The following is a 21,865-nucleotide window of genomic DNA, read 5'->3' on the forward strand; positions in this document are numbered from 1 at the left end:
TGCTGCAAAGTCAACGACACAGTGCAAGGGGCTGTCCACTGTCGCTACGTGTTCATCGAGGAATGCTACAAGTCAATGACCTGATGCAAACTGCTGGGTTTCTTTACAAAAAAAAAAAAAAAAACGTTTGTATAATTAACTTAACTTGATTACATTGTTTGACAGCTAGGTTGAACTGGAATGAATGTGCTTGACTTTGAATCTGTCTGTATGATTTGATTGCATTGACTTTTTTTGTACACGGCCTTATGATGACATGGGCTGTGAATTAGCGTTGTATAAATAAACCAAATTTAATAAAATTGAAATCAGAACATTTAAAATCACTGGTGAATTACCTCTCAGGCTTCTAGTCTTAATGATAGGTCATGTTGATTTTTTTTAAGATTCAACTCTATGTGTCATCTCACGGGCAGTGGCTGCAACAATTCTTGTAGGGATGTGAACACAGATGGAAATCAAACTACAGATACGGAGATGTGTGATTCGCTGTGTTGTTTGGGCAGTCATTAGAATAGCCCGCTGAAATATTTAAATACTGTCACTTGTTTTATGTGGGTATAGTTGACTGACCAGTTACATCAGTAAATTATTGGGTACAGAGTAGAAGTGGAGCGCCTTTGAAATATGGCCTACAACACAAAAGCCTGTGTGAGCCTGATGGTAATGTGGGTTCCTATGGTTTTGTTATGTTTTGGTCCTCTGTTCTCGTCAGCCATAGACCTGTAAAGGAAAGTAAAATCTTAGATTTGATTTGTCCATGCTGCTTGCTCGGTGATGTTTGAGCTGTATGTGTCATGCTCTAAAAAAAGAACGAGTGAAGCCAGATTGGATTAACAAAACGATTCGGCCTCACAATGATGATAGTGATGATGACGGGAACCCTTCCTAATTGCCTGCTACTCATGTGTTTATGTATGTGTCGTTATCAGATGAGGCAGCAGATTTGCACTGTACCACAAGGTGTACCAACCTGCACTGTACATTGTCATCCTGTTGTGATCGGCAACAAAAGGCCGAATGACTGTGGCATTACGGAACTACATCATACGGCCTCTCACGTCACTCACATTCTTTAGCTTTTCTGCCAACATTGCATTCTGCTGGGTTTGATATAATAGGAGGATCAGAGCTGGAATTTGTTAAACAAACTGCCGCGCTCCGACTTTCAAACCTTTTTAAATGCTGTTAACTGTGTTTAAGGCTAAAGTCTCTTTACTTAGTGGAAACAGTGGAAACTTTCATATGTTATATAATTATCTCTGACTAAATATTCATAGTGAAGAGGTAAAAACTGAAGGTATGTGTCAAATTAATCAAAAAAGCACAGGGAAATTAGAATTTTCTGCTGCAAGGTCAATATCACCTCTAAAACACATCAATTTGATAAAAACACATTGTTGGCTTGAGCTGAAATTTAAAGTTGATCAATCCCTGGTCGTATAAATATTTGGACACTGTTCCACATTATAAAAATAGAAAATAGACTTTTTTTTTCTTAGATATAAACTTTTCTTTATCTCAATTTGGATACTGGAGTTGGATGGAATCTAGAACTGTGTAAAAACTGGGGCTATTTTTTTTCTTTATGTGCTAATTTGAGTTGAGTAATCAGATAAAAACATACAAGATATAACTTATTGTAACAACTTTCTCAGCTCACATATTTCTAGCCCACTGGTAGCACTGATGTGCACACTTCTGCCCAGTGGAGGATGATAATGCGCATAATGTTTGCTTGCCAGCTGCAAATACGATGCACAGGATGCAGTGAATCCAAATACTTTCAGTACACGGTATCACATCTTTCAATAACATGTTGCTGTAGGCACAGACATCAGAGCTAAGGTTAGCTACAACAGATTCATAACCATGATGGTTTAACTTCTCAGATGTTCCTTTTTATTGATTCAGTTGTCAACCAAACATTTAATTGAAAGAAAATATATTATTATGGTGTCATATGTTGTTATTTGATTAAAAAAAATAGGATTAATTGCATTGATCTATTTCATACTCTCTATTTCATGAAATTATTTTATATATCACATCTCACAACTAGTCAGAACATAAGACAATCATGAAAAAGGCAGCAAAGTTTTAAAGCTTTCCTTTGTAAAAAAATAAATAAAAATAATAATAAAATAATAATGGCCTTTACAAGGTCCTAAAATTATTTTAAACTTAAGAGAGATTCCACAGTGCAAACCCTAAAAGGACAGGAAATGTATAAAAGATGTATATATAAAATATGCCTACCTGAAATTGCATTGAAATATTTAGGGGTGTTTATTACAAAAATGATAAGAATGACAATAAAAATTGTTGGAAAAACTGGTCACAGTGTTTTTGGCGATCTACCTGTCACTACAGACAGTAAAAGCTCCACAAACACTAATACTACAATTCAATCACCATCAAATAGGCTACTTATGTGCACCAGTTAAATTTAGTAAAGCAATTTCACCAATAAAGAAAATGCAATAATTGTACTCAATCATATTTTAATTATTTGTTGGTGCTCTTGTATGAAATCAGGCTTAGCTAATGTAACAATCCAGACAACGCAGTGACTTTCTGGGATTTGCAAACTTTCCCCCCCCCCACAATAATGACATGATACAGTAAATATAAAAACCTTGCGTCTACCACACTAGGTGTATTGCTGTCAGGACCAATGTGGCTCCAGAACTACAAAGTCATAGCTATTGTTTTTATTTATTTAAATACTATCATACTTGTTTTATTGGCAATATAAGTGTAAATCGTGAATATCTTCGGTCCCTTCTTTCCTTGGGGAAGGTGCCAGCTCACATATGCAGGAAATAGTAACACCTCTTTAGGGAAATTAATCATCTGGCCAGCAGCTGTGTAAAATCGAACTTTTCCTTCAAAGAGGACACAACAAGGCAAAGCGGTATCAAGAAGGCTGATGAATTATAAAGGATGTTTCAACACAGCAACATGCTGTTTATGAGCCTTCTGTTAAATCAGTTCCTAAATAGGCAAATGTGTTGCACTAGAAATGCAAGGTACTAGAAGAACATGTTTTCATTTTGTTCACCCCTCCATTGTCAGTAGTCGTCTTGTGACACTGGTTGTGGGCAGTTTATCATAAACAAACTGGAAATATGACAAAATTCCAATCTGTGAACCACTCTTTATGACAAATCATGCGATCAATGCAAAGTGACTTCTTCTATAATCAGCTGTACTGGCACACAAGGAAGAGTTATTGACAGTAAGTGACCTGTTTGCTCTAATGCAACAGCAGTTTTTTTAAACTGAATGTGAAGTATGTCACAGTTCAGGAGAAAACAGTTATTTGTTGGACGTTGATGGATGTTTTGTTTCTTATTGGATATGATTGTTCAGTAATTTACAACCTGGTGGTTGTCATCTTTCCATTCACAGGAAGTCAACCCAAAAGGTGTCGTCTGCAGCCGGTTGGCCTTTATAGGAAACTTAGAGCAAGAGGCAATAAGATCTTTCTTCCAAGTAGTTGGTTCTGCAGAACATTAACGTGACTCTCAGCATGCCTCCAGGTTAGGGTTCGCATTATTACCGGTAACGTCTTTTCAGTTTACTGTAGGTTGGTTTCCCAGATAAGGGTGTTCTGCGTACTGTTCAAACCTGTTTTGAAAATTATTGTTTGAGGATGAAAATACGTCAGGAAATTTGATCCCGGAAAAGAAAATGAACTTAACGTCATAAAAGGTAGCATTGTTACTAAAACCTTTCCTTTTGGAAAGTCGCAAATGTAAATATCAGCAAAAAGGCTTTATTGTTGTAGTGTGATTACAACTGCTGTTCCTTGCAGTGTATTGGGTAAAAACAGCAATATATTCTAAAACCTTTTTAATGAGAACACAAAAAGTTAATTAATTGCAGTAATTAATTAAACCAGATTGTGATATATTTTCTATTATTTTGATGATTATGTAAATTATGAAAAGGTAAAATTGTGTTTACAACCCTTCATTTAAATCAGTTTATGAGTAGAAACCTAGCAGAAGACTGCAGTTTTTAATTTTATTCAGGTCTCCAACTCCTGAAAAGAGCTTGTGTTGATGCTGGTTGTGATCCATTTGTGATCAATAAAAACTTGAAAGGCAAGGCAAGGCAAATTTACTTGAATAGCACATTTCATTAAAAAGACAATGCAAAGTGCTTTACGTGATTAAAATATAGGGAAATAAAAACAGAATAAAAGCAAGTTGGTATAAAATGTAGAAAAAAAAATCAACAAAATAGAACATGGGAAAATAGAAACTAAAAGCAAATATTAAAAACAGTTGAACTACAAACTAGAAATAATGATGTTTCTGTGAAACAGTTTAACTAGAACAGTCAAAGGCAATCCTAAACAAATATGTATTTAATCTTGATTTAAAAGGAACTCAGGCTTTCAGCACTTTTACAGTTTTCTGGAAGTTTGTTCCAGATATGTGGAGCATAGGAACTAAATGCAGCTTCTCCACGTCTGGTTCTGGTTCTGGGTATGCAGAGTAGGCTGGAGCCAGAAGACCTGAGTGGTCTGGAGGGTTAATGCACTGATAACAAGTCTGTGATGTATTTAGGTGCTAAGCCATTCAGGGATTTATAGACTAACAGAAGTATTTTAAAGTCTATTCTCTGAGATACAGGGAGCCAGTGTAAGGACTTTAGAACTGGGGTGATGTGCTCTACTTTCTTAGTCTTAGTGAGGACACAGGCAGCAGCATTTTGGATCAGCTGCTGTTGTTTGATCAACATTTTTGGCAGACCTGTGAAAACACCGTTGCAGTAATCAATTCAACTAAAAATAAACACATGGATTAGTTTTTCCTGATCCTGCTGAGACATTAGTCCTTTAATCCTGGAAATGTGCCATCAATGTGTGGTGAACTGTACTGTATTCAGCCGTCTACAAACCTGAGGAAGATATATTAGAAGTCAGTGACTTTTTTGATGTCAAAGATATCAATATTGAGAATTTGTTTTTTTATTCTGGCAACATAGAGCAGGTCATGGTTCTGGAGAAAACAGTTGTGGTTTTTGATGAAAGTTAGATTTTTTTTTTAAGGTGATAATTGTTGGAAGACATCCAAGAAAATGTCAACTACAGCTAGTTGTTATTTAAGGTAAAGTTTCAGCAAGAGACAAAATGGCGTTCCAGATGTTTCAACTTGTTGGTTCTGAGGAGCATTCCAAAGTCTCTTTGTGAGCCCGGGGGTTGGGATTCACGGAATTACTGTAAATGTATTTCAAATTACTATAGGTCGGTGTTCTGAAAAAGGGAGTTCTGAGTACTGTTTGGAAGATGGTGGAGGAGTGAGAAAATGTGTTGGAAAATTTCATGCTTGAGATGAACATGAGCAAGGTAGCATTGTTGCTTAACTTTACTGGAAGATTGCAAATGTAAGGCTTAAACAAGAGGCTGTGTTTTTTCCACTGTAATCAAAGAGGTCCTGTTCTTTACAACAGATTTTACATTAGTAAAATATTCTTGGACTTTACTGTTTTTGTCTGGACATTTTAACATTTAATCTCAGTCCGTATAAATAAGAATGTAACTGACTATGGATTACAGATCAATATTGAGATGAATTGTGTTTTAGCTGAAAGTTTTTCTTTTGGACTTTATATTAGTAAGCTTTTGGACCTGCTTTTATTTTAGACCAAATTTGCTGCATTGCAGAATTGAAGTTGGGGGCCCCACAAAAGCATTCAGGGGCCCTACATTGACCCTGGGCTACACATTGGACACCCCTGCTGTAGACAAATCTGAACATGTGGTTCCTGTTTTCTCACAGGAAATTGTTGTACTAGGACAATATGAAATATTGCTTAAGAATTGATACGCTCATGTGTAAATTTGTACAAAACTCAGAGATTATGTAAATGTGGGGAAACGTTGCCCTTTCAACATTAACATCCTGCTGCAACCTCTCAAAGATTTCATGTATACAGCACATCTTTTAGTTAGAAACATACGTCTTCTGTTTATCGGAGGTTTCGCAGGCAATGGGTTTGGTTGTAATTGTAATTTGTAAGAAAATTTTAATAAATGTGTGGTATGGCGATGCTGGGCTGAATAACAGGAACAATATATGCATCAATAAAAACTGACAGAGGCTGTCTGAATGAAGCCTTAACAGGTTTTTAAAGAGACAAATACCATCTGACATCAAACTTCCACCTTTTATTAAGGGCAATCATCTTTTTGGATGAAAATACTATACTGACGTTTCTTCATACACAATAAAAACTGCACTACAGGAGGAAAATTTGCCTAGGCATGGACGGTCTTTCAAGGGTCTTAGTGTGGTATTCAGGAGCTTGATAAGAACAGACTTCCATGCACACAATGCATACAGTGTAAGCGGGAGTCTCGAAAATTCACAAAACTTGTGCAGCAAGGTTGTGGTTGATTATTGTAGTGGCAGCAAATCCGAGGGGGGCATCACTGTGGGAGAGGGGGCAACTGCTTAGCATTATTGAGGTATTAGGTAGAACAGAGATTTAGCATCACACTAAATATAGCACTATTGTTTTGTATGTCAGAAATAAAGTATTTTCAATGTAAGCAGAGGTGTCAGAGTTCAATCAGAAGACCTTGTATATATAGCATCATCTTACACTGCTGGTAACTTAATTAAGTCATTAAGGTATTGTTGGAGTTTTCTCATACATAGCAAGCATAAAACTGATGGCAGAGGCCCAGAAACTTCCTATACAAATGTAGATAGGAAACCCCATGGACTGTGACAAGATCATGGGAAAAAAAAGGGGTATTAAATGCATTGGCACCATGTAAGCATGGCTTTGTCACAATCCCCAGGTGTTTAGGTTCCTGGGGATTGTGCAATTCCGTTTGTGTGTTCAATTTTAGTATTGTTCGTTAGTCTGATTCGGTTCTTTCCTGTCCTCATTTTATATTCTGCTTTTTATTCCAGTTAGATACTTATTATCCCGCCTGCTGTGTTCAGTTCAGTCTGTGACTCTGTGATTTTGTCATATGTATTCATTGACCATTGTTAGGTTCTGTTTTCCTCCTGGCACAGTCATATCATTGCTCCCCTCAGCCAAATTACCCTCATATTTGTCCCCTCTGCTAATTACCTCACCTACCTTTCCCTCTGTCTCCTCTCCTATTTATTCAGCCAGCTCACTCACACTCATTGTCAGGTCCTCCATTATGCTACCCCTGTTCTGGTTTGCTCCTTGTATTTCCTGGTCCTTGTCCCCACCTAAACAGTCTGCAACTTTGGCATTTTGTTCTTTCTTAAAATTATCATTCACTCCATCATGTGGCTTCCAGGCTCTTGTCTGCATTTTAGTCCATCAACTAACACAATAAATATGACAGACTTGATCTTCTAGAATGTAGCTGCAGCCTTCCATAAGTCAAGAGGTTTGTGCTCTAGTGGTGGCAATGAGTGGTGCAGTGATGGGTGGCAATGTTGATGGCGCGCATGGTGATTGATTACTGTCTTCACATTGAAGGATGTTTTCAAAATCTGTTGCAATTCAGCCACATTCAAACAGATCATAGAGCCCAATGAAGACCTTCAGGATTTTTGTCCACTGAGAATTGGCACTTAAAGGTAGAGAAGGCAATTTTTCCTGAAACGTAAGTAAGAAACACCCAAGTCCCATTTTGAATAACTGGGCATGCACAAGACCATCTTACCTGCTCTTCCACTCCTCAGGGAGATCGCGTGAAAAAAATCTCCTAAATACACTGGTCTTATTTCTTTCTTCTGAGGCCTTCCTTGTCTTCTCACAAACTTGTAAGATAGTTTGCTTCTTGCCACTCTCAGCTACTTTAAATGTATATGGTGAAAGCACAACAAATGGTTAACACCTAAGCTAACTGTATACCTAAACACTAGAAGTGTGCATGCACAGCCAGGAAGTGGAAACTGGCAAGGAACGTGCTGATTTTTTTTGTTCTATTTTCTGAATTCATAATGTATTGGTTCCTCCCAGGATGGAAGGACAATTTTGCACAGTATAATGAAAAGTGTTTTTGAACAGGATTACCAACTAGAGCTTTAAGTAGAGGTGGAACTTGCAGCACAGGCTCAGGTAACTTCTTTACAGCTGTCTGACTCCTGTTAAAAAGTTAATTTTCCTGCTGGCAGACTTAAAAGGCTCTGCAAATTATTGCTTATTATTATTATCAAACCTTTATTTATACAGGTAGTCTCGTTGAAACACAAGTTCTAATTTACAAGAAAAATGTTAGCACATGTGTAAAAAATAATATAAACAAAAACACAAGATTTACTGAAAAGAGGATTATATTTTGTGATGCCTATCTGAGAATTATAAAAATGCTCGTTGTGCATGACAATCTGTCTAGCCCTGCAAGACAAAACATTGTAATCAGTCCCTGTTCTGACTAGACTGGTCTATATCATTCAACACACAAAGGTTTCTTTTGCTGTTTGCGTCTGTTTGAATACGTTACCTCCTCATGGCAGCAGAACATTTTCATAGAGGAGCCCTCACATGGGACTGTTCTGCCCATTAGAACTGGATTCTAATGGGCAGTGCGCATTTAGGGCACTGAGTTGAGGCTGAAAACCATATATTATCAAACATGGACTTCATTCTTTTGACCTTTTGTTGTTTTCTTTTTGTGTTTGTTATTGTCTGCTGTTGATGGAATCAAATAAACTGATTTTTTGTGATTGAGGTAAAACAGTTTGTCAGAAGCATTTACGATTTAAAAAAGCGTATTATTTTGGGAAACGAAAGGTCTGTTTTAAATAATTAAACTCAGCTTTTTAACTTAAGTGGGCAGTAGAACAAAGAGTCTTTTTAAGTAAAATGATAAATGGCTTGTACTTGTATGGCGCTTTAACCAGTCTGGTGACCTCCAAAGCGCTTCACACTACAGTTTAGTCATTCACCCATTCACACCCTGACGGTGGTGAGCTATGTTAGTAGCCACAGCTGCCCTGGGGCAGACTGACAGAGGCGAGGCTGCCATGCACTGGTGCCACTGGACCCTCTGACCACTGCCAGCAGGCAATGCAGGTGAAGTGTCTTGCCCAAGGACACAGCAACGGACACAGTCAGAGCAGGGGATTGAACCAGTAACCTGCCAATTGCAGGACGAACTCCCTAACTCGCCACCGTTCAAAAGTAAGAGGTAGGTAATGCTATAATTTTGCATTACGAGGTTTGAATTTATTTCTCTTCAAACGGGTCATCAGTCAGTGACCTCATTGAATCTCCAAAAGTTGCTGTTCAGCTTCTTCAAGCCATCCACCTCATGTGATGTCGCCTGCAGGCAGGGGTCCGTGTGAAGCAGGAAGACTTTGCTACAGGCGCAGACAAAACACCAAGGATCACAGGTCTACTGGGTAGCTGAGTCTGTTTGAACGGCAGCTTTCCCAGAAGCCTCAATGGCCATGGGTTCCGGTTATAGTTCAGGAGCGCAGATTGTGTTTGTATTGCTGGGCCGGGTGTGCTACTTCTACATTGTTGCTTCTAAATTACACTTGCTGCTCTGAAATCTTGAACGGGACTCAATTGAGTGTGAAGCACAAATAAATAGTGATAAAACAAGTAATCAGCTTGGATTCTTGATACGTCAGGCATTTACACAGAAATAATGGAAGCTGACTTAACATTTGCTTTTGGATGTTTACTGAGCCGATACACATAGTTACTGTTCTCACATAAACAGGGAGTCAGAAGAGCAGCACAATAGAAACGGACGTTCACCTACAGCAGAAAGGGTTTCTGCTCTCACCTCAACAATGTGCTACTATTCTTCCTTCCCAACAGGATGGGCCTTTCCTGCGCTCAACTTTATATTAATAATCCAATAAATAAAAGCAATATTAAATGGTGTGACCGGAAAGTGCCTCCTTACTTTCCCACCCTGCATTGATAAAATCAAGCCAAGTTTTGGTTTTGAAAAAAAAAAAAGTACCTTTGTTTACGAAGAAAAAAAAAATTTGCAAACAAAAAAATGCAATGATTTAATAAAATAGCATTGGTATTTAAAATAGGAAACAGTCATGTTCGATTAAAATACTTTAGACATACTTTTCACTAAGCTCCCATTTCTGCATGAAAAAAATGCTTTTTGATGCAATATTCTAATTGTAAATGCTGTGTTTTTATTAACTGGAGATGGACATTTTTTTTATAATTAACAGAAATAAAGGCTTTAAAACATTATTAGTCTGTGTTAATCCCTATTTTGTGTTTCCCTTCATGAACTGAGTTACTGAAACAATTAAACTTTTCAATAATATTCTGATTTATTTACTCTAAATTTGGAATATAAAAGATGAACAGGTCACACATAACCCAACTCATGCACTCACACAAGTCCTTCACCTTTTAAACTAAAAATCTGCTGTTGCGCCTTGGCATTGATGCCAAACTTCCATCTCAGCAAACTTATAAGTTTTTCTTTGAGTTCTGTTATTTACATTTTCATTTTCTGTGGAGAAACAATATTGCATGTAAATAACTCTTCCTAGATAGGTATAGATGCAAGATGTTATGTTCTTTGTTCGAAATTGATTTTTTGTTTATAACTCACTGATTTGAGGAAAATTCAATTTTTGGTATTTTTTATTTTGTTCAATGCATTATGTTCATTAAAATACTCTCAGAGTAGATTGGTTCTCTGCAAACTATCAACATTAAGTCTTCATTGGAACGGTAACCACACAGTGGTTTGTTGTGCACACTGAGATGAAGCCACTAACCTTTCTTAAATCCAGGGAAAGGCACAGAATCCAAGCAGTGGGTCCTAAAGGCTTGCTGATAGTTCACTTAGAGATTGTTCTCTGGGCTGGTGATAGCTAGAGAGCTGTGTAACAGGGCTAGGGAAATCCAAAGAATAGTAAGATGTCATACAATGATCAGAAGCAGGCAAAGGTACCTGAGGGTGAGACAGAGAGTGATGTCCAGGTCTGAGGTGTTGGTCCACAAAACACACACACACAGGTAGAGGTAATCAGAGGATCAGGCAGAGAGGCTTGGTCAGAGGTACCAGAAATGGTCCGGTGTCCAGAATCAGCAGGCCAAACTGGAGAATCTGACATAGGTGAGGCAAACAGGCAGAAGTCTTCAGAGCAATCAGGGTCAATCCCACGAAGGCAAAACAAGGAAGGCTTGGAAGGTCTACTCACCTTTCGAGAATCTGGTGGTTACCCACTGGGAGAGCCAGGTATAAATAGTGCTTCTCCCAGGTGCAACAACTCCAAGTAAAGTTGCCACAGGTGTAATCACTCAGAACAATTAACAGGAAACAAGACTGGATGAAAGCTTGACTCAGGACACGTGGAACATGGGGTGAATCCTCATCGTATGTGGAAGCTGCAGGTGGACAGCCACAGGATTAATCTACTTGGTGATGGGAAGTGGTCACAAAGCGAGGAGCCAGTTTCCTACAGTCCCCACGGAGGGGCGTGTGTTTTGTGGACAATCACACCTTCTGTGCAGCCTGGTAACAGGAGCAGGAATACGACGATGATTGTCAGATCTGACATAGCACTGGGACATGTTCAACATAGTTCTCCTAGCCCTCCTCCAAATCCTTCGACATCTTAATGCTGCAGCTTGGGCCAAAGGAACCTTAGCTTGTCTCCCTTCAATGAAGAATAAAGGGTGGTTGATAACCATAAACCATGTAGAAAGGAGACAGCAGCCTCATTATAAGGAAGACCAGGGTCAAAAACACAGATAAACTCTCAGGAAAGTTCTTGATAAGAGTCAGAGATAGGAAAACCCCGCTCCCATTCTGGAGTGCTCCAGGACTTGGCAGAAGCATGCAACTTGAAAGAAGTAAAGAGATTTTCTAGCTATACTTGCGCTATACTTGCCGTAAGGCACTCCTCACTGAAACCAAGTCACAAAGAATAATCCGGTTTTTCTGCTTTTCCTTTAGCTGGATGTGAATATCCTTTGGTCTATGCCCCCCCCCCCCCCCCCCCCCGGACCTCTTCAGCTCCAGTTTTTCTTCATTAGACATTAACAAAAACGGGCGAGAAAATAAATATACCACCTTGTTTATGTTAATCTTGCTCGCCCATCGTATCTACTCTGTCTACACCAAATCACATCCACATGCGCGTTACCACATGTTCGCCTTCGTTGGCTAAATTGTGGCCTTGGGCTGAGCCTGGGTTGAACAAAATCAGCCCCAATAAGCTGCAAACTGAGGGGGCATGGCGAGACGTCTGTCAAGCCTTCTGAACCAAGAGACACATTACATGAGCGGGGTTGTGAAAAATGAGCCCTATGGAAAGACCCTGGGATTTTCTCAAAACTGTTTGGCAGCGGTTTTGTTGTAAATTAGGCAAAATGCGATAGTCTATATTTTTAATTTGTGTTTATTAGGTATTTTTTTTATTTTTTTTTGTAAACACCAGGGAGGGCTTAGCCCTACTAGCCAACTTATACCAGCCATCCCTGCTTATGACGAAAGGCTTTGCTATATGCAGAAGGAGTTCTACAATAGAAATCAGCAGTTTTATTTGACCCGATTCCCTTTTATGAGTTGAAAAACACATTTGGCAAACTTTTGGTACATTTGGCTAAATGTACACTGCCAATACACTGCCCACTAAAACCTTTCTAAAACAAATATGCTTTAGCCGATTCAGTGCAGATTTTTCTGCAGTTATAGCCAAGAAGTCTGAAGCTTCACCTATATTTTTCAAAAGAGTTTTCATTGTGTTTTACAATGTTGACTTTGAAAGAAATTTAGGTGAGGCTCAAAAAAAAAATATTATTTCATTTTTTGTTCACCTAGAAATCAGACACATTGACATTTGTAATAGTGGTTCTACTAGAAAAAAAAAAAAAAAAAAATATATATATATATATATATTTATATATATATATATATATTTATATATATTTATATATATATATATATATATATATATATATATATATATATATATATATATATATATATTGCCTTAGCTTCATACATGTACCAAAAGTTAGCAATTACACTTTATGGTTGTGAAGCTGTGCTTGATTTATATCAGGTATGTAATTTCACGTGGAAATTTCTCCTAAACCACTTTGGGCTAAAGAGGCACAACAATAATAAAGAACTCAGAAGTGATCAAAGCCCAAAAACAAACCAAAACTCAAACACCCAAGGACCTTAACAATAATGCCCTAAATAATGAACAGAAATTGTTCTTTTACCCTCAATATTAAATGTAGATATCAACTCTGCTCTCTACTTTATTGTCCGCCTTCATCACTGTAGGGCTCTGATGCAGTCATTACATAACTCCGGAAAAAAGACGACAGAAACAGTATAAGGTGGAATGGGAGAAAGATGAAGGTGACGCATTTCTGGAAGCAGAAGAAGAAAAAAAAGAGGGTGTTAATCCCTCCTGCACAGTGTAAAGGTAGCCGAGCCTTCTGGTTAGTGTCACAGTGCTCATCAGTACGATCTCTGCAGCTCACTGCTCATGAGAAGAACTATGTCACAAGTAAAGTTTTAGGGGGTTATGCAATGAAAAATGCACTTTATCTTTTCATAGATGTTAGTAGGAAAAATGTGGCCTGGATCTGTTCTTCAAAAGTTTTTTTCATCTTGGTGATGAAGTTTTGAGTGGTTTCTCTAAAGAGCTTTAAGAAAAGCACCTAATATATACACATAAATGTCAAAAGTGCAACCGAGGGGCCACTTGCAGACCCTGTGGTTAATTTTGTGCAACCCCAACCACAATTAAAGAAGTGGCACATATTTAGCTTGCAAGCCCAGATGAAGACTTTATTGTTTTTAATTGCAACTAAACTTTTACTCACAAATTGAATTGTTCTTAAAGCTAGGATCGTTGATTTTTACAGAAGTTTCTCCAAGCCCCTTACACAAATGCACAAGACCATCTTAGGCAGTGGAGCTAACCACAAAGCTAACCGTTAACCTAGCCACAAAGCTAACCGGATACATAAACACCACAAGTGCGCATACACAGCCAGCAAGCAGAAACTAGGAAGGAAGGAGCAGGCAACCTGGTGTTACATGAGGGCTTCAGAATGATTGGCATGTGGGACAACTAATCGATAAGGCGATTCCCCCAGAACCTGAGGGACAGAGGGGGTGAGTATATAATGTCTATGGGTGGGAGCAGGAACAAAACTCTTCGGTTTTTACAGACCTGCAGCTTCCACAGACAATTATTTTTTTAACCTGCTTTTTATGAATACATAATGTACTAACTACTTTCCGGTTGGAAGGATGATTTTACCCAGTATAACAAACGGGTATCTGAACAGGCTTATCAACCATAACTTTAAATAAAACATTTTACATGCTCTATATCTTGGATAATACCCACAGAAAATATTCCAATTTATCATCAAATGAAAAAACAATGACTCTATTTCATCCTAAAAAGAAAAAGTCCTTTCAAGTGGTATTTAAGGTTATTAAATTAATAAAAGTAATAAATATGTGTTATGTGTGGGGAGTATTAAAGCTAAAAATAGCATTTATAAAAAATTAGTAAGAAATATATATTGATATGTAATCTTTAATGGTTGTGATAGACTGTAAATTATTGCACAAAAATATTTTTCTTTAAACAGAATCAATGTTGCTCATAATTGACGATACACCCTGGCTGTAATAATAAATCATCCCCTCCGCAAAGTTGAATTTTGCATGCACAAGATGGAAGTCCTGCTTTGTTATGTGGAAAAATATATTTTAATTACTTAGACTATCATTGAAAGGGACTTAGACATTTAGAAAATGTCAATATTTACTCATTAGAGTACTCATGAAAAAAAACACATGCTTTATGACAATGTTTAATGTGAAACTAATGCTTACATTTCATGTTGTGGAAAACTGACATTTGGAAATGTTTTTTTCTGGCCAAATTGTTATTTTGTAACAATATGATTTACTTTTTTATTTTTTTATTGATGATTTCATCAATAAAAATTTAATTATATTAACCATGTTTAGTGATGAAGCTATTTTATTTGTAGCTGACAAAGACCTTGCAATTGTGTAAGAGACTGTGTCTTACGTTAAATGTGATCAGAACTGTGTGAATTTGTTTTTTTTTTCAAGGGTTTATTTAACAAAAAATATTTAAACAAAAAACAATGGGCCTATTATCAAAAATATTTGAGAAGTAAAACCTCTTCAGGTTATTTTGGATTCCCAGATAAATTTGACAAACATTACAAAATATTAATAAGAGTTGCACTCCAATTTTGGAAAGCTTTTGACTAATTAGAAACGACCGTTTCAAGTGCAACTTTTTCATGCACTCAATTTGTTTGTTTTTTCTGCTTTTAATACCAGTTTAATCTGTTGGTCACTAAGACACTACAGCTAATAGATTAATCAGGTGATTAACATCTTGAACAGATAGGCACTCCCATTCCTTAAGAAACCAAACATGATGAAACTTGAAAGCTTAATAAAATTTTCAAACCGCAAATAGATTTTTCCCTACACTAACATGAACATGCTCCTTCGGCTCTCAGTGATCTTTCTAAGATTGTCTGGTTCAATAACTTATGGAGCATTTAGGTTGAAACCTTATGTATAAAGCTTTCCAGGGGCAAAGTGTGTATGCAGGGGTTAATTGTTGAATCGTTTTCTTCATGCCATGTCATGAATTCACCTTTCGTTGAAATGTCATTTAAGAACGGATCTGTCTTCAGTAGCTGTTGACTAAATAGGGCATGCTATGCTAAATTAGTTTCTGCAATCCTCTTTCATGGCTTTTATCTTTTATTGTATTTGCGAGGGTATGCAGAATTTATTTTAGTGAAAGCTTTGTGAAATTGTGATGCATTTTAATGAATATAATTTGTTGCAGTTTTTTTTATTTGTTTTCTAATGCTGAGTCGTATGTTTTTACTCTGTGTTGTATTTTAAACCTAATATGCTATTATCTTATGTAAATAAAAGTGTTGGATATTTGTTGACACTGAACACTTGTGCCTATGAAAATAAACTGATAAAGGAAATGAGAGAAATTATTGATGACAACACTGATTCCATTTGTCCATTGACATTTTATTGAAAAATAGCAATATAATATACAACAATAATAATAATAATAATAATAATAACAATAATACAAAAATCTGTACATTCTGTGACTTTGCAGTACATTTGGAAGACTGCTAAAAAACAAGGGAGGAGAAGTATTTACATGTGGAGCCAAGCGGCTTTCCGTCTGTTTTTTTTTTTTTTTAAACAAAACATATATGATATTAACATGTTTTCCTTTGTGCAACAGACCTTTGCGTGCTGGGATTTACAGTACACTTGACTTTGAACGTATATTCTCAACAGAGAATGAAGACTCAGGTAGTGTTGATATTGAAAGGTCATCTGTAGTCTTCTCACAGCACTAAGAAGTGGATTCAGTTAGAGGTTATGACACAATCTTCATTCAGAGATTGCGATTTCTGATGTCTTCTGACATTGCTTCATTATATTTCAAAACCTATGAAGCACGTTTGTCTTTAGTAATCAACATTTTTGATTCAAGTTGAAGCGTAGAATAGTGAAAAGAATCATTTAAAAAAAAAACATTATTTTAGTTCTGGAAACTAAATTAAAAAAAAGAAAATAATTTCCTCATTCTGACCGCTCAGATTAAGGCTTGATGAAGTGGCTCAAGTTAAGGATGATCACTGTAACGAAAAAAAAAAAGAAAAATAATAAAAGAAACTGTACACACATTCTTTAAAAACAAATAGTATTAAAACTCCCTAAAATATTATACTCTGTACCAAATCTAATCAGGTGTTGGTTTAAGGAAAAAATAACTATGATAATACTCTTTGGCATTTGTCTGTAACAAATTGCAAAGAAGAAAACAACAGAAGCAACATCATAGCAGCACTTCTTTTCGAACATTCACACCCCCACATAATTAAACACTTTAATTCTCTTTAAATTAATGATTTCTTGTCAGTTTGGAGTGAATAACACAGCTCTGCTCAGAGGTTTCAGTTGGTCTGAGCAGCTACTAGCAGATGTTATGACCAGCTGCTGTAAAACAAAGCTCAGGGAATCAGCAAAGTCATGTCATATCGTGTCATTTTTTTATTTTTATTATTGCATATAGAGACGGTGATCTGTGACATCTCCTTGCTCTGAGACCAGCTCATGAACAAATACTCTGCTTTGTACCTTCTTTGTTCCGACTTTCTTTACTCTTTGGTTCTAGGTAAAAGTGTCAAAATGAAAGAGATGTGTGTAACTTCTCTATTCGGTAGCAGCACTAAAAAAAAAAATCAAAAGAAAACTCAGAAAAGCGCCTTTTTTCGTGCTAAACAGGACACACCGGGTACGTTTCTTTACTTCTGAGGTCATTACAACAACCTGCTTCCTCTTCGCAGAGACTGAGCGCACGTTAGTGGTGAGTTCTTGGAGGAGAATTAGTTCAGCATTGACCACATGCTTCATAGTGCTTTGTTTCGTCATACTGTCTGTAGTCAAACTTAAGACAGACCCTTACATAGAGCCCTGAACCTTTTACGGCTTCCCACAGCAGTACCGCTTGGCTTCCCCTCGTTCCTGGCATGGCTTCTCGAGCCTTCGGAGTAGATAGGGGATTTTTTTTTCTTCCTTTTAAATCGCTCATGTGAAGTCTGAGTCGTCATATTTCTGATTCTCGCCTCAGAGGGCGTGGCTCCAGCGGCACCACGGCTTGGCTGTGTTCAGTCTCTGAGATGCTGTCCATCTGGGTGCCGTCGGGACCAACGCTGCCCCCATTCCCCTCGTCCGTGTCCTCCTTTTTTTCCAGTGCCATCTCATTTTCATAGCAGAAAGTATTGGTGTTAGACAGGATGTATTTCTTCTCCGCCAGATCTCTGGCGCTGCATAGGGGAGTGTTTAGCACTTCGTACGTCTTGTGGAAGCGAGAGTAGTCCACTTTGTAGTAGTTCTTCTCCTCGAAGAGCACAGGCTCGAAGCGGTGGCCCCAAAGGATCTCACTGGCGATGTAGGAACTGCGGCACTGCGTGGTCATGGCTGTTGCCTCCACCATGCCCTCGAGGATCACCACGATTTCAAAGTCTGAGTTCTCAATATCTCGCTTGCTCATGTTGTAAAAGGGGCTGTCCTCATTGATCTCATGGACGATGGTGATCGGGGTGACCAGAAAGATTCGGTCAACTCCACTGTCAAAGCCCACATCTATGTCCATTTGGTCAAGAGGGATATACTCGCCCTCCGCTGTTGTTCTGGATTTCAGAAGCTGAGCTCGAACATGTGCCTCAACCAGGTGGCTCTTCCGCAAGTTGCCCACGCGCCACATCAGACAGAGCTTGTTGTCCCTCATGGCCACTGCGGCGTTATGGCTAAACACCAGAGTTTCGTTTCTCTTTTTGGGTTTTGCCATTTTGGCCATGACCGCGCCAATGATAAAGGCGTCAATGATGCAGCCGACGATGCTTTGGAAAACCACCATGAAGACGGCGACGGGGCATTCCTCTGTCACGTATCTGTAGCCATAGCCAATGGTAGTCTGAGTCTCAATGGAGAACAGGAAGGCAGCCGTGAAGCTGCTCACGTTGGAGATGCACATCTTGGTACCACTTTCCAAGTCCCCGTGAAAGATGGCCAACAGCCAGAAGATGCAGCCAAAGAACAACCATGACAGGAGGAAGGCGAGACAGAAGATGAGGAACATCCACCTCCAGCGGATGTCCACACATGTAGTGAAAATGTCGGCCAGGTAGCGCTGACCTTTCTCGCTCACGTTGATGAACTGCACATTGCAGTGACCGTCCTTCTTCACGAAACGGCTCTGCGGCTGGTGCCTCGTTTGCACCTTAGTCTTGCCGTTGCCGTAGCCGTTTGGTACCCCCGTGGCGGCGAGCTTCATGCTGTCCTCTTCTGATGACACGGTGCTGTAGCGGCTGGCTCGCACACTTCCCATCACCTCAATCTGGGAGGGCTGTGCTGCTTCTGCTTTAGAAAACAGTCTGAGTTTCTGGAAAAAGCGTTGGAGAAACAGTTTTGAAACGCTTGGGGGGACCAACTAAGGGAGGAAATGGTGGCAAATCGAGGCGGCAGGAGTGACGCCTCAGGTTTGAAGTGCAACAGGAGGAGGATGAAGTGGTCACTCCTCTTTCATTTGGGGATTGGACCTCTTCAACATCATCTGCTGCAGAAGCACAGGGAAACGGAGAGGTCTGTTAGATAAGCCAGGTACAAGAGAATCATTTAACCCAAAAAAGCTAAAACATAAAACATGATTACATCATCAGACATGGATTTGTTTTTATTTAACACAAGTTGACATTTGAGTTTGCACTGAGAGAGATTGCACATTAATTGCACTTAAGTCCAGTTATTGTCCATTTACAAAGCTGTCTTATTTTTCTTGGCTGCCCCTAATGACCTGACCATGTCTAGCTCAAGAGATACAGTGCTTTTATGGCATCTGCAGGTTTGATTGTTTTTTTTTTTTTTTTTTCTCCTACATCTCACATATCTGTATCATTCTCGGTCACCTTGGGCAGATTATGCAACAAAATACAACTTCTTTTTTTTTAAAGTCACACTATAAATACCTTATAATGCTAATGATTTTGCAAATTACTGTGGATGGATTACATTTTGTGCATGACCAGTAAGATTTATAAAGCGTGTGTCTAGCCGGCATCCACAGCTGCACTTTTTGTGAGCTTTCAGAAGTTTACACATGACCTTATGTCACTCTCGAGGTTTGTGCACTTGCTCTTTGGGGGAGAAGCATGAGCTCCAGCTATGATGCACAGTTTGTTGACTCACAACAAACTCCCGCTGGGAGTTCTGCTGGTTCTCCCAGCAGAACCAAAGCATCTCTCATTAGGTATGGCTGTCCTGGCAACAAAGTCCTAATCGGCCAGTTGCACTCGTACAGATTTTCTCTCGGCTTCATGGTAACCAAGTTGAAAAGGAAGCAGATAGAGAAAACTAGAAACTTCTTCAGATGTAGGCGGGTACCTTACTTATAGACTGTAGCCTACATAACTACTGCTGATTCATAGTTAAGTTTCACATCTGCGGAAAACAAGGCTGGCTGATGCAACTTCTCTGCAGGGTTAAACATCAAAAGCTGCAGCTGGATAAGATGTCAGTGGGCAATTTAAATGCAATTTAATGTGCATGCACACGGCAAAATGCATTGCAGGCAGCACTGTTTAATAGAAGATCTCTAAAATTTTACAGTTGGCTGCTTATTATCGCTTTAACCCTTCTTGAGGATGAATTAAATGCATGCAAATCTAAGATTTTTTTCCCCCCATATTTGGGTCTGATTGATTTTACATAAAGAGTGTTAGGAACTTGCATAATACTCCCTGATCAAGTCAATACTAATTGTACATTATTTTAAACGTTTATTACTGGTGAGTATGTGTCCGAAGAGAAACGCCGAGGACAGACTTTAACAGGTGCAGGGGTGAAAAATGAGCTGTAATCGGATGCAATCCCGCACACACAGAGCCACGTGTTAATTTCACCCATAAATAAGAAGTGAGTGATCAATAGAAATATATATATTTATATATATGTATATATATAAAAAATTGGCGGGCTGGTTGAAAGACATGACCGCGCAGTTGACGTCTAAAAGGAAGGAAGCCTGAGCGTCATCGAGAAACAGCTGAGCGCATTAAAGCCAGCGGCGTATTAAACTAAAACTACTCTGACTATTTACCCTGTTATTTAGGCATCGCATTGTAATTAAACAAAAAGCAGTTGCTCTGTCTGTGCGCAGTGAATTTCTCCTACCTGTTGCTCATCCGCGGACCGCCTTGGACCAAGTTCTGTGAAATATAATCCAGACGCTCCTGGGGGCCTCCGTTTATCCACTCCGCTTGTTATTTACTTTGGCACTAACGAGTTGAAAAGTCCCGCATGTCTCTGGAGGACCGGTACTGATAATGTGCTTCGCGCTGAGTCCCCACAAAGCGTTTTTAAACCGCCTGCACCGCCGCGTCCCGCCCCCTCCGCTTCGCGCCCGGCCAATGACAGACGGGGACCGGGGGAGCGCGCACCGTGGCGCAGCAGGGCTGAGTGACCGTGTTTTCACGTTTGACCGACACCGCTCATGTGTGCCGGACGCAGCGCGGAAAGGGAAGCAAATTAGGCGACGACAAATTAAACCCAAATCAGGGGTTTAAAGGAAACCGAGAGAAGAGAATAATTACCAGGAGAGCAGGCTTTAAAAGCCGGGCAACACCACCTGTTGGTTATTTTGTTAACACGAATTTAACATGGAAAAGCACAGCTGTTGTTCCTTTGTCATAATAGAAACTCATTTATTAAAATTAATATGTCAAATACAGGTAACAAACAAGATATAATTTTTTGGCGATTTATTTTCTATTTTCAGTTCTGGTTTGTTCAAATTGGGCTTTGGAAAAAGTGTTCTGTCGGAAAGACTGACTCACTCAATACATGCCTGCATTATGATATGACTGTCTTTCTCCACTGAGCTATCGGGTTGCTTCAGATGTTTAGACTGTGCATCTGTTGCCCTGTAATTTAAGGTCAGCCCTTAACCATGTTGTCTTCCAGCTGAACCATTCTTCCTGCTCACTAATTCATCACAAACATTAACCCCACAGGCTTCATGTTTTTTTCACACACACAGCCTTGATTTTTTTCCCCCCATGTCAGGCTAGTTTTAGGTCGGATTTATTTATAGCAGCACATATATTTAGCCCAAACCACCTGTGTCAGTGTGTGTGTGTGTGTGTGTGTGTGTGTGTGTGTGTGTGTGTGTGTGTGTGTGTGTGTGTGTGTGTGTGTGTGTGTGTGTGTGTGTGTGTGTGTGTGTTTGTTTTCCATGCTCAATTTCCAGCAATGCGTGCGGCGATCTAGTGCTGCGTGTGGACC

The 21,865-nt window shown here is 38.9% G+C and overlaps 1 protein-coding gene across 1 annotated transcript; it reads right to left on the reverse strand.

Moving 5' to 3' along the window:
- Positions 1 to 16,547: 16,547 nt before the first annotated feature.
- kcnj2a (potassium inwardly rectifying channel subfamily J member 2a) lies at positions 16,548 to 20,915 on the reverse strand. Its single transcript, XM_012862821.3, has 2 exons — positions 20,756 to 20,915; positions 16,548 to 19,142 (listed from the first exon to the last, which is right to left on the reverse strand). Exon 2 carries the CDS (start codon positions 18,912 to 18,914, stop codon positions 17,631 to 17,633), a length of 1,284 nt encoding a protein of 427 aa, XP_012718275.2. The 5' UTR covers positions 18,915 to 19,142; positions 20,756 to 20,915; the 3' UTR covers positions 16,548 to 17,630.
- Positions 20,916 to 21,865: the final 950 nt, after the last annotated feature.

This window comes from Fundulus heteroclitus, chromosome 10 (assembly GCF_011125445.2).
Source record: "Fundulus heteroclitus isolate FHET01 chromosome 10, MU-UCD_Fhet_4.1, whole genome shotgun sequence".
NCBI classification, from domain to species: domain Eukaryota; kingdom Metazoa; phylum Chordata; class Actinopteri; order Cyprinodontiformes; family Fundulidae; genus Fundulus; species Fundulus heteroclitus.

What these genes read in the sequence shown, in the direction of transcription:
- kcnj2a (XM_012862821.3), bottom strand. Translation starts at nt 18,914, where the DNA reads ATGGGAAGTGTGCGAGCCAGCCGCTACAGCACCGTGTCATCAGAAGAG.